This window comes from Alligator sinensis, unplaced genomic scaffold (genome assembly GCF_000455745.1).
Source record: "Alligator sinensis unplaced genomic scaffold, ASM45574v1 scaffold599_1, whole genome shotgun sequence".
In the NCBI taxonomy this organism is placed as follows: domain Eukaryota; kingdom Metazoa; phylum Chordata; order Crocodylia; family Alligatoridae; genus Alligator; species Alligator sinensis.
In genome coordinates, this window is record NW_005841968.1 from 2,108,026 (window position 1) to 2,121,988 (window position 13,963).

Consider the following 13,963-nt stretch of genomic DNA (forward strand, 5'->3'; position numbering starts at 1 on the left):
AATTTATAGTTTATTTTAAAATTTACACTGTCATTTCCCCTTGAAAAGAAAAGCATTCGCCATGCCATCTACTTTTTACTGATTCTTATTAAAAATCACGCGCCACAGAAATATAAAAGGACAAAAATTATGTTGTAATTTTTGCCCAAATAGTAAATTTACACTAAACCAGAGAAAAACCTTCTCTACCCACCAGTGCCTTTGTGCATTACACCTTTTTACACTCGTATTGGCATGATCCTGCAGATGTAAACTGTGCGCCTGAGAAAACACTGTTGTGGAGCTGGAGTGCTGGGATGGTCCAGGGAATACGAGAAGCAAGGTTTTTTGGTGATATTTTTCATTCAACTAATTGTATAATTGAGAGAGATGTCAGGCAAGCTTTCAGGCACAAAATGTCCTTCCTCAGCTGGGAAAGAGCAAAGCATTGGCAAAAACAGAAAACATGCCAAAACTATTCCCACGAGGATTACAGCCCTAGAAGTGCCTTCAAACCCGACAAAAAAGTTCCCCTCCAAAATTAAAATTCATATCAAATTCTGCAATGTGGAAAGCTGACCTCCTTCTTAACATGTGTGTTTAAATTCACTTCTATCAAAGAGATAAAAACACTGTCGTTTTTCAGCTCACTTATTTTTATATAGGAGATTGAACATTCATGTTTTAATACAGGGTTTCCAAGCTGAAATTAGTATAACAACTAAATAGATTTAATCTGGTTAAATATTCGACATAAAAGTAGTGTGGATGCAAATCTATGCATGCCTTGGCAATCCAGAATGCCTTAAAACGTTCCACCTTAAATCCTTTTAAAAGGCTGCCTCTTTGTTATTGTTTCATTTCCTACTTCACTTCTTCATTGTATTGGCAGCAGTCCAGCGCCCGCAACCAATCAGAAAGCTCCAACACAACAATGCTTTAGTACTTAAACTTGGCTGATTGCCAGCACTGCACTTGGGGATGATTACATCATCACCCTCGAGGGACGGAGCTGGTTAGTTGTTCCAAGCTAAATTAATTTTGCACTTTCCCATAGGCTACAAAAACCTCTACTAATCAGCCAGCACAACACAATCCACATATTAGCGAGGCAGCTCTGAAACGAGACTACATCTAACCATGGTAACAGAAAAAAAATCCAGAATTACAAAATCCAAATATATAATCTACTGCATTGTGCAACTAAATGAGGAAAAGCTGCATTCCAAGTTAGATATAGTTTAAATTTCCTTTTGGTAGGTATATTAAATAAAGTTTCAGTAGGTGCCATGCATAAGCGTCTCCATGCATCTAATTAGTTATTAAAAGTGCTTGTATGGCAAAAGGGACCTAGGACACTACTGCACTTCAAGAACGAGAAACAGGATGTTAGCATACATGAACGGTAAACAGAGTTTTGACTAGCAGACTCCTTTAGTCACATAGCATGTGACATTTCCCAGTAGTACGTGTTAATTTTCACAGAGAAGAAAGATAAAAAGATGCACTGAAGTTGTTGGTCCCTCTAATGTATACACAGTGGTTTAGAAATCAATGTATTGGGTGGCTCTCCTTCCAGACTTGCATTCTGTCCATCTATTTACATGGTTTAAGAGCACTTGTATTTAAGTAAGAAGGGTACCTTTTTTGTTCACTAAAATCTATATCCTCATTAACAGAGGGAAAAAAAACCCCTTAAAACCAGGATGCAGATAGCTGCTTTTCTGCATGGCTTACTTTTGTTTCAAACAGATGAAAAGTATTGAGGGTCAAATGGTTTTTAAATGATTTGTTTTCAATTTATTTACCTATCAGGACTTGCAAAAACATGCTTCTTGGTCTCCATAAAATACAATTTTTAAAATAAATGGCTTACTTTAATAAATAGCATATATTTGTATTTGTAGAAGGAAACAGGCTTACCTCTTCTGTCCTCTTTGCTTGCGAGGCACTGAGTTTTGCCTTGGAGGTCTCTCACAAGCTCCATCGGTGCTTTCGTTGGCTTCACTCTTATTTAAAGGCTGGTTCTTCCATGGGATGATGAACCCTGGTGTTGGACTGAATTGTTTTAAGTCTCCTTGTCCTAACGAGCTTCGTTCACCACAGTAACAAAAGGCGCAGAGCTGTTCACTGAGAAAGAGAAGATTTTTTATTTTTTTTTAGAAAACAGCATGAGAGGCTAGCTTATCAACTGTAGGGCTGCATATCTATTTGACTCAATCGCACAAAACACTAAATAGGGTAAAAAGTAAAATAACCATTTTACAATGTACCATCAAATAAAATAATCATTTAACCATTCAATATCACTTCCCATTGTTTAAAATTATAAAGCATTATTTTTCTTTTTGTTATCAGAAAGAATCTGATAAAAGTGTGGACTTCCTATGTTTTTTCTAGGCTCAAAACTTCGCAGCCTAGGGGTGTCAAAGATGCAGCCTGTGGGTTGGATCCAGCCTGCGGAGCCCCATGATCTGGCCCACAGTGCTCAGACCGTCCCTGCATGTCACATACAGTACACGCTGGCCCCGGTCCAGGGCATGGAGCCAGTCTGGCACATGCTACATGCAGTGCCCAGGGGGCATGCTGCATGCAGCACCCACAATGGACCAGCCCCATGTGCCCTGGACTGGCTCCATGCACTGCATGCAGCACTTGCACCAGCTCCAACACTGCACAGCATGTGCCAGACCAGCTCTGCACACTGCATGCCACATGTGTGGCCCAATGGACTGACCCTTTGCACTGGCTCTGGCTTGCAGGGTACATACGTGGGTCTGCTCCAGCTCATGGACTAGCTCCACGCCTCTCATTTGGCCGAGTTGGACACACACGCCCTAACCTATCACAAAGCCTCACCTATTCCACTGTGTCCAAAAGACTACAAAATTGCTGATGGCAAATGGAGAAGCTACCACATTAAGATCCCAAGTCTGGCATAAAGGAAATACTGAGTACTGGAAAACTAACATGACTGACCACATACGCGTGCAGTGCATGTGAATCATTCGCATGCAGGTTCCAGTAAACAGTATATAGGAGATAAATTAAAGACATATTGGTATACAAATGTATGCATGCATATATTTTTTATAAAAACAAATGATCAAACCTAGATGCACGCTTTAAAAATAATGGGAAATATACACCACTGACTGTACACACAAACACCCTGAATATATCTATATATCCCCAGCCGCTGACCCATCCCACACATGCTAAGATACTCTGCAGCCCCACCTTACAAGAAGACTTCCAAATACAGTACCATGACCGATCCAGATATCCTTGTACTATTTGCCATTTTATTTTATACGCGTAGCACCCTGTCAGCTCTGACAGCACTCCTTGTGTCACATCATATGGAGGCTATTGCACAGTACTTCTCAAATAAATATATCCACAACTTTAAAATGTGAACTTTTATGATTTGCATAAAAACCCTTTAAAGGGAAAATCATTTAACATATTTATATGCATAAGTGAGCAATTTTGTTTTCTTCTTATAGTGTCCCTATGACCCCCAAAACATGCCTAAAGGAATCTGGCACTGGGGTGGAGGTCTGGTTTGGAAAGAATCCCATATAAATAGAATTTAGCACATTTCAAAAGTGGTGTATTTGGACTCTGGGATTTGTAAGTTGAAAATAAAAAACTCCCTAGAGGCCAAATTACAGTGCAGTGTTCACTGCGAGTTGGAAAAAATAACAGGTTTCCTGCACTGTTTGTCAAGGTCAGGCAAACGCAGCAACAGCAGAAAGAAGAAAGAGGGATTAAAAAGGGACAAGCTGCAGCCCAGAATAGCGGACTTTGACAATTCAATAAAACAACTTAGCTTTGCCCTAATGTACTCAGAGACAGCCCAAAATCTGGCCCTTACAAAAGAAACACTTGGAGAAGGTAAGAAATGGAATAGGACTGAAGGCCTCTTAAAGGTCTCTTAATTTTTCATCCAGCATAAGAATGGACATCTCAGGAGCACAGACCATCAGAGAGAGACTGTTTTCTGGTTCACATCTTAACATGCGTCCAAAAGCAAATAACATGCTGCCACTGGTATCAGAGTCGGCACACTTCCAAGACGGCAGACCAAACTTAGGGGCTATATGACCTTATCTAATGTAATAGTTTGTTCCCCTCGGCACTCAAAATAAAAAACTCTACCCTGATGCCCCATGCATACCCTTCCCCAGCAACCCATCCTTCTTGGCACAGGACAGGTGCTGACCTCTGTTTGCAATGTGAAACCCACTGCAGAGACTGCTCATCACTAACAGGCAAAGGGTTTGCTCTAGAAATCTTGAAGAGAGCATATCCAGAGACAAAAAGTTTTGATTAAATGAAAAAATCCAAAGGAATGAGAGAGAAGTGTACTGAGTATAGGTGAATATAGAGCTCTTCCATGATGTAACATTGAGCTTAATGAGACAGAACAGGAAATACATGGATGTTCACATTTTAGTGGTTATAGGTTTACGCATATAAATACAAGGTAGCACGGGAAGTAGTGGTCAGGACCCAGGCCCCTCTCCTTCCCTCCCAGGACAGTGCCCACTGGCTCACTACTCTTTCTCCATTCACTCTTGGATGTTCAGTTGGGAAAGGGTGTCAAACATTCAGCCCATGGGCTGGATCCAGCCTGCCCGGTTTCTGGATCACCCACCTCCATGGGCTGGTTTAGGCCCACGAAGCTCTTTTCCATGGCTGCCAGTGTTAATCCCTACAGCTGCCGGAGAAATGTTTCATGGCAACTCTGGATCCCAGTGAGTTAATGCCACTCACCTTCCCTTCCCCCTCCCCATCCTATTATTTGCCACCAAAATCATGGTTTTTATTAGCCCCTGGTGACTAAAAATTGGCATCTGGGGAAAAGTGGGAACAAATGGCAGCAATATTAACTCCTTGAGTTGCAGAGCTGCACTGAAAGTGGCTCCAGCAGTTGCGGAAATTAATGCCGCTGCTACAACCCATAGGCAGCACAGCCTAAGGGAAACTCCATAGGCTAGGGTCAGCCTGCAGGGCCAAACAATACGACACTCCTGAGAAAAGCACTGCCTGGAGAATTGGGAGATGGGAGTGCAAATCCCTTGGAGTTGACGTTTCCCATGTCCTGTGTAAATCAATTCAACAGGCTACTAAGGGAAAGACAAAACAGCACAACCACCAAAACCACGTAGGCTCTCAAGACACAGTTTCAGGTTGATGTCTCCCTGTTAAGGAGCCCAAACCCAATAAAGCAGAATTCGTAACTGAGAATTAGGCTGGAGCCAAGTCCCACATTGGAGTCAGCTACGGCTGTCCATTGGAGGGCTCTGCACTCCCCTAAGCGGGACACAATCTGCCTGCCAAATCATAAGATTTCCCACTGCCAGAATGGGAGATCCCTACCGCTGCGCAGGGTGCAACAAGATCTGCCTGGAGGAGCACAAGGCTGTCCAAGTGCCAGGATGGAGAAGAACCACGCGGCTGCCAGGGTGGAAGAGGACCGCTCTCTTAAGCTACACACATACTTCTGGGATGACTGGAGCCTAGCAGCGCTAGACATTTAGTAGACTGAGGGGAATGTGGGCCCAAACCTTTCGTTTAGAAAAGATCAGGTAAATATTTTACAGCCTGTTGTACAAGTAAAGACTAACTTCTTCAACTAGCAGATGATATACACAAAAAAGTATTAAAGAAACCCAGTCTTTTCTCACATAGGAATAGAGAGTCTGATCCTGGGGAGTTTGAAGAGCGCTCAGTTCACGCTAATGACAACAGAAGCTGAGGACATTCAACAATTTACAAGATCAAATTCTTAATTTGTTGTCAAATGTTTTCAGAATAGACTATTAAAAATGGGGGCAATGACTGCTTTATAAAATTTGTTGAAATGAAAGAACTAGCTAACTACCATTATACTTCCAACTTTCTTTATGCTGTTCCAGGCATCATTAAAATGGATAAAAATTCATCATTTATCTTCTCAACTGTACGAAGCCAGGTTTCATTCTCTTATGCACTACTTCAAATCCAGAGATGGCTCGCTGCTACTTAGGAGGGAATAATAACGTGTTATTTTATAAAGTGTTCTTCACTGCGACGTTTTTCCTATGCCTATCTCCTCTTTTGTGTGTGTGAGATGGATGAAAAGGAAGAAGGGTGTTAAGGTAGACAAGCACAGTACAATAACTGCATTCTGGTGTTGGAAGGGACAGACAGACAGACTTTTTTTTATTTTTTGTCAACAGCAATAAGATATATGCCTGATCCTCAGCCAAGGACATGTTGAGAAACCATAATAGGAGACCAAACTTAAATATGCACCCTCTACCATGAAACATCCTCAGCTCAATAACACCTGCAGCAAAGAACCTTGTCCTCCTAATTCCCAACCTCCCAATGGGACTAGAATTTGGTCATCACATTCTTAATGAGAACATGGTTTTAATCTATTGCAACGTGCTCTTTTGTGTAGTTTTACAGAAAAAAAAAACTCTTTTCTGGTAGCATCTGCATGGGTAAAAAGCACGGTCAGATCCAAACCCTAATGCTGCGTCCTCTCTGTCAATACCTTCTAACCAGATAAAGTAACTGAGAGCATTCATCCCACGCCCCTTCCCAAAACTGAAGCCTTCTTCCTTATAGGCAGAGGCCTCGCTGTATTAAGAGGATGTGGAAAGGGCATTAGCTCATTTGTCAAGGAAGTAATTCTGAAAACCTCCCTGGTTGTTTGTACTTGAGATGTATAACAGTACAGCAATATCAGCCCAGAGGCTGTCAAACCGGACCTTGGGCAATATAAAGCCATGCTGTGAGACCCCTCACATGGATTTGCCAGGGATAATAAAAGGACATTGCACCGGAGCCCAGGCCACTTGCATAGCATCCCTGCATAACGTTCCTACATGTGCCATCTGCAAGGCAGCTACCTGGAGCTCCAGTCCTGTATTGACAAACCATTATGCCACTATGGAAGCCTCTAGAGCAAATGCCATGCTTGGCACAGTTGTGCTACAACTGCCGTTTGCCTTAGGGCAGGGATTGGAAACCTACAGCCCCAGGATCAGATCTAACTTGCAAGGAGGTTGGATCTGGCCCAGGAAGGCACCAAGGACTGAGCGACATTGTGCTGCACTGACCTGTCTCTCCCCCTTTCCTGCTCTCGTGCCTGTGCTTACCCTTGCTGCAGTGGGGTTGGTACCTGGAGCAAGGGTTACCTCTGGATGCATGAGCTTGGGGGTGAGCGGAGGGGGAAATGAATATTTGCAGCAGCAGGGAGTCAGGTGGCAAGCTGAGGCCCCTACAAGTAAAACATTGCCAACCCCTGCCTTGGGAAACTCAGAGGCACAGGCAAAGCAGTGGACACTGCTTTGAAGTCTTCTATTAGTGATAATGGGCATGTAGGCAATTATTTGAAAGAAAAAACAAACAAAGACATTTGACGGTAACTGAAGATCTTCAAGATGTATTTTCACATGCACATTTAAGCCCAACCTCCTTCCTCAAAGTCAATGTGATATAGGACTTTGTGGCTGAAAGGAAACTGAGGTGCAGGAAATGTGCCTTGTCCTTTATCCACTCAGAAAAGGGCCAAGAGGAAAACCAGAGCTTCACAGAAAGCTCAGGGTGAGAACGTGTATATGGGAAATTACTTTCTTTAGTAAACCAGTGACACATTCATCAGGACTCATCAGACAGTACTGATTTGCCTGTTCAGTTGATGTAATTTTAACACATGCATTACTAGGTAAGTGACTGTACACACTATTTGGCTGCAACAAGAGAGCAACGAAAGAATTAAAGATATAATTTATTTTCTTTATTAACTTTATTAGTGGAGTTAAATCTGACCATCAGGGCCTTCTACCCACCCAAAACATCAAATACACTTATGGTCAATGCTTCTGAAACTCAAGACAAGACAAGACAAAAGTTATAGTATAGACCAGCTCTGTTCTGTTACTTCTGGAACTGGCATGAGCCACTGTTTCAGCCAGGACTGCCCTATGATAAGCAGATGAGAAGAATGACTATGTCAATGTGCTGTTTACATGATGCGTTTCATCTCACAGAAGACCATTCTCTCATCTCATCATATATACTTCTGCTGCCCCTCACTGTGTTAGGAAGCCTGCAATGTTGCTGGTTGCTCTTCCCATCATTGAAGGTGAGCTGTAGCAAGCAGCAATAGAAAGTGATTTGCATCTTCACGCAATAGAAAGTGATTTGCATCTTCACGCAAATGGACCACCAAGAGCAAGGACAAATGTATACTTGGAGCAGATTCAAATGGGGGTGTGGGGAGGCTGCTCTTCTAGCTCTGACCAGGGATGAAGCAGGGTTAAGGCTGGAGATGTTTAGCTGCATTTCTGGGTGTGGACAGTGGCAACAACTGAAGTGTTGCAAGGGCCAGCTGGACATACTTACCTGACTTGGAAATATATTCCAAAAGAGGATGAAATGCTCCAAAAGAATGCCTCTTTAAATGAGACTCTGTTTAAACCATTTTACTTTTTGCTATGTGTACATGGGGACAAGAGACTCCTAGGTCCTGCAGAATCCCAAAGTGCTCCTTTTTCCCTCATACCACAAGGGAGGGAAGGAGGAAGAGGAGGGTGGGCAGCCAATGCAGACACTGGGTCCTGCTCCTGGGGCCTCCTGCTACTGCTAGGCACTCCAGCCCCAAAGCCTGCTCTCTCTGCTTGAGGGATACAGAGAGATGAGAGAAATTCTGGGGATTTGGAGCTGGAATCCATGCAACAGGAGCCCTGCACCACTACCATGGGCCCCTTCCATCAAACCCTGCCAAGGCTCCTGGTGCTGGGAGTCCTCTGGCCATTAAAACACCAGGTTGAGTACACTACCTCTGATTCTTGCATGCTGCTGCTCCGAATTTCCAGCAGGCTCCTGCACCTGCGCTACCACTGGGCTCTCCCCGACTTCAAAAGAGCTGCAAGGCAAATGAGGAGAAAGGTGGCACCCCATAAGCTAGATGCAGCCAGGAGGAGAATCCACACACATCACTAAGAGCTCCGGGGGCTCTTAGTGATGTGTGTGACCCCACAGTTTCATAGTTTCATAGCTGGTAGGGTCGGGAAGGACCTGAGCAGATCAACAAGTCCGACCCCCTGCCATGGGCAGGAAAGGAAGCTGTGGTCAAACAACCCTGGCTAGGTGATTATCCAGCCTCCTTTTGAAGACCCCCAGGGTAGGAGCGAGCACCCCTTCCCTTGAAAGTTGGTTCCAGATCCTAGCCGCCCTGACTGTGAAGTAGCGGCTCCTGATGTCTAGTCTGAACCTACCCTCAATCAACTTGTGGCCGTTATTCCTAGTTACACTTGGTAGTGCTCGGGGGAACAGGGACTCTCCCGTTCCCCGCTGGTCCCCCCTTGTAAGTTTGTAGATGACCACCAGATCCCCTCTCAGCCTTCTCTTGTGGAGGCTGAACAGGTTCAGGCCCCGTAGCCTCTCCTCGGAGGGCCTGCCCTGCTGCCCCCTGACCATACGAGTGGCCCTCCTCTGGACCCTCTCGATGCTGTCCTCATCCCTCCTGAAGTGCGGCGCCCAGAACTGGACGCAATCCTCCAACTGTGGCCTGAGCAGTGCTGCATATAGGGGGAGGATCACCTCCCTGGACCTGCTCGTGATGCATCTGCGGATGCATGACAAGGTGCAGTTAGCCTAACTGACCATGTCCTCACATTGGCAGGCCCTGTTCAACTTGGACTCAATAGTGACTCCAAGATCCTTTTCTGCCTCTGCACTGACGAGAAGGGAGTTCCCCAGCCTGTAGGTATGCTGCTGGTTCTTCCTCCCCAGGTGCAGCACCCTGCACTTGTCAGTATTGAAACCCATCCTATTCTCATCCACCCACCCCTGTAACCTGTCCAGATCTAGTTGTAGCCTGTCCCTCCCTTCTAGCGTGCCCACACAGCCCCCCGCAACACAGGACAGTTGCAGAAATATGAAATGCCTCTTTCTGCTCAGTGGAAGAAGCTTAGCCACAGCACAGCATTCAATATAACATATGGTCTTTTAAGCATGAACTGTGTGCTATTCATCTCAATGGGTCTTTTCCTACCCATCCCAAAGGTAGATCTCACTTCCTACTGCAGAATACCAATTATCAAGATATTTTTGCCATGTATGAAAGTTTTAGAGCAATTTGATTATTAAAAGTAACTCTGTATGGAGGAAGAAGGGCTAATTTTATGTTTTTGGGGAAAAAAAACAAATCTTTTCACAGCATCGTCAGTGCAAATAATTTTAGCAGATAAATGTCAACTACTCTTGAAACCCATGTTATACACATGCCTATACATGCAGAATGAAAACATTAGACTTCAGAACACTTCTAGTAAAACTTCTGTTATTTTGTTTTTATAATGTGTCATTTTAATCTACTTCCTAATGCATAAAAACAGACTTTAGGGTAAGGCTTCGTCTTCACCAAAGAAAAGAAAAATATGCAGCCTTCACTTTATCAGTTACTACAGAGTAAAAAACCCTAGTGAACAGAAAGTAGCTTGTAGTTTTAACCCAAAATGACTGATCAAGGCACCATAATTTCCCTCACAGCCTATTACTTAACCTGCTGTGTTAAAGTGGAAAAGTGTCATTCATTCACTAGCACCTTATACTCTATTAGTTATGAGTCAAGATCAATCTTTTTTCCTCCAGGGAAGATGCACCCCTAAGGCGGCATTTCTTAACCCATGGGGTGTGACCCAAAAGTGGGTTGCAAGAATAAATGAAAGGGTCATGAACAAACTTTAAAAGAGGAAAAATGTGGGAAACTGTGGCTTTTCCCTTGCAGGCTGGCAGAGCGCCAGCCTGTGAGGGGCTGCTTGGGGCCTCCCATACTCCACATACCCATCCCCTGCCCTGCACCCGGGGGGGGTGGGGGGTGCTGGGGCACGGAGAGTTGGCAGTGAAGGGCACTGGGTTGGGACTGGCCTTTGATGTTTACGAATGGGTCCTGGTACAAAAAAGGTTGAGAGCCACTGCCCTAAAGGAAATGCTGCCCATGAGAGGCCAAATAGAAGCGAGCAGGTTGCATTCTAGTTGAAAAAAAACCCCCAATGCCAGCTATATGCATTTCATTGCAAAATTTAATACAAGGAAGATCGTCGCTTGAAGCATAAAGGGACTAGAACCTTTAGGAAAATACTGGGGGAAGAGTGTACAACCCACAGCTGACCTATTCATTTTGGTATTGAAGCTCGGAGCTCCTGTGATTGGCAACTTTCTCCCATGTTTCCCCATTACTGGAATTCAGACTGAAGCAGCCCGTGAAATGTTATTAAAAGTTGCACAAAATCTTGAGATAGACACCGAATTTACAAGTTAATAAACCTGCTCTCTGAAGGTAGGGGTAACTAAGGGTAGGCCAGATACAAAAACAGCAACAAGTGGTTTAACAAAGATCAATAGAAAACAAAGAATGTATTTCTGAAATGCCAACCACATTTTTAAAACCATTTCTAAACATAACTATTACAAATGAAAAAATACCTCTTCTCTCTCATAGAAAAATGAAGGAGTAGAGCAACTCAATCAGGAATTTCTGACGGTCTGCAATGGTGGCACCTATCATGTAAATATCTTTTTAGCGAGTTTGTTGAAAAAAATCATAATAAAGTTCCTTATACTTTTTATTGGTAACGTTAGATACGGGCAATAGCCATGATTCAAAGTTAAAAGCTGCACTGGTGATAATTTTTTTTTTACCTTCAAACCACACAAAGCAATTAAACCACATTACACACTAATTGCTTTCCAATTTTTTCAAATGAGCACAGTTGGAGTTCTGCATGCACACAATCAACCTAACAGTACTTTTCACATTAAAAACAACAAAACACACAAATAAACAATTTACTGACGTTTGTAAGACAAAAAAAATCATTTATAAAAAATATACTCTTATTCAGAGTAGTCATGTCTCAGCCTTCAGCTCAAGGTAAATGTTTAAAGTCGAGTTACAGCTGTTTGAAAAGAGTTGTAGGATGAAAACCGGGAGATGCTCAGTGCATCAAGTACCGTAACACGGATGTTAAATAAAATGAATTTCAAGAAACTGTCAGTAGATCTGAAGTGGAAAAATTATCTCAAGGCTATCTATAGTCATTCTTCAAGCTCTGACTGAAGAGATTCGTAGCCTCCAGCAAAAATCCACAGAGAAACAACGCTGGGGAAATCCAGGAAGATTTCACAGAACTTTGTGAATACTTGATTTAACCCATAGATAGCAAATGTAATAGTCTCAAGCCTATTTCTAAAGAGGTTTAACAGCTCAAATTTCTTGTGCTCAGCGGGGATCACATGTGTAAATTAAATTCAGTCTCTAGGCAGATGAAATTAAAATGACACTAAAAAATGCAGTATCTGCATATGACAGCCAGGACCAGTAGCACTGCCTAGGTTGCCTGATACATCCCATTACACAACCTGACTTACAACTGTTTACAACTTTGCCAAGTTAATTATTAGGGCCAAAATTTTACACAAGCATTGTTCATAACATGCAAAACTGCCTCAGGCTGAGTTTCTCCTTTGCCCTCTTCCCCCACTAAATTTCAACCGCAACAGGTTCAGCCGTTGTAGAGAATGAGGCCAAGTAAAACAACATATTGGTCCCCATGATCATTTTACATAAACATTTCTTTGAAATGCTTTTGTGTTTTGGAGAAGGGACTTGACATTTTACTGTGGTTGGTCCCAGTGTCAGGGACATGTCTTTTACTGCTGTGAAAAACCAACCCAAATTCATCCAAGTCGTGAACTCTGACAACCAAGTAAGAGTTCGCAAATGCTAAAGTAAAGAGTTGCTAGAGCTGAATAGCAAACTCCTCCTGGGACTCCATCCTCACAAGCTTCAGCCTCTCTCCCCTCCAACACATGGCCAGGCTCCATGGCTGCTTACAGGTTTAAAAAGATCCCCCCAAAACAGTGCTTTACTTTAAACTCAGTGTGCCCCTGCGCCAAGTGCAAAGCATGAAGAGGCACTGCGTTAGCTGTCCCCAGCTTGCCCAATGTATGTGTAGACTGGGCACTTTAGCAGGGCTTTTTTGGCACTTTTATCTAATAGCTAATTGAATCAGCTATTAGATAAAAGCACTGAAAAGCTCTGCTGAAGCGCCCGATCTATACAGATGTTGCATGAACCAGGTTGAACTGACATGGTGCTTCTTCCAGTAAAGCGTCTTTTTTCCCTCACGTCTGCCAGCAGTCCGTATGCCCAAAATGACTGACCATGCACCTGCCCTGGGGGCACAGGGATTCAGAAGGATTTTTTTGCAAATTCAGTCCTTGGCTACTTCAAATGAGGACGTGGCCGGGCACTGAAAATGAGAACAGGGAGAGCCCGACTTTCTAGTCCTTTCACCAAGCCTAACCTGGCGTTCATGCCGACTACAGAAGGAAGTGATGTGATGGGTAGTTTGGGGAAGACAGAAAGGTGACACAATGACCACTATTAAGTTTTATCTGTTTAACCATGGCAACTAGAAAGGTACAAAGATCACAGTCTCTCACTGACACTGCTGTGGAAGGAAAACCTCTGGTGTGGACACAGCTACGCTGATCAGAGAGGGTCTATTGCAAGGGTGGGCAAAATGCGGTCCACCAAGCCATTGTATCTGGCCTGCAGGGCCCCTACAAAATTTAGAAATTAATATTTATCTGCCCCTGGCTGCCAGTCATGCAGCCCTCGATGGCTTGCTAAAACTCAGAAAGCAGCCCTCTGCCCAAAATAATTGCCCACCCCATGTCTACTGCCTTAGCTTATGTTGTGCAAGAGGTGGAATAGCTATACTTTGGCAAAAATAAAAGCCTAAAATGGAGCTTAAGATTCATCTTTCTGGTGTCAGCAATTATCTAGGAACCCCACTGGCAAAATGAGCATCTGATTCCCCTGTACTTTTAGCTTGCAAAGAAGATGCCAACCCACTACTGCTGACAGTTACTCGGCTCAAACGGCAGAGGGCTGCGCAGCGGCTGG

The 13,963-nt window shown here is 43.6% G+C and overlaps 1 protein-coding gene across 1 annotated transcript in view; it reads right to left on the reverse strand.

Moving 5' to 3' along the window:
* KMT2C (lysine methyltransferase 2C) overlaps positions 1-13,963 on the reverse strand; it is a 282,429-nt gene that overhangs the window by 203,045 nt on the left and 65,421 nt on the right. The window contains 1 exon segment of the mRNA XM_025200451.1: positions 1,903-2,109. Coding sequence (XP_025056236.1) covers positions 1,903-2,109 — 207 coding nt within the window.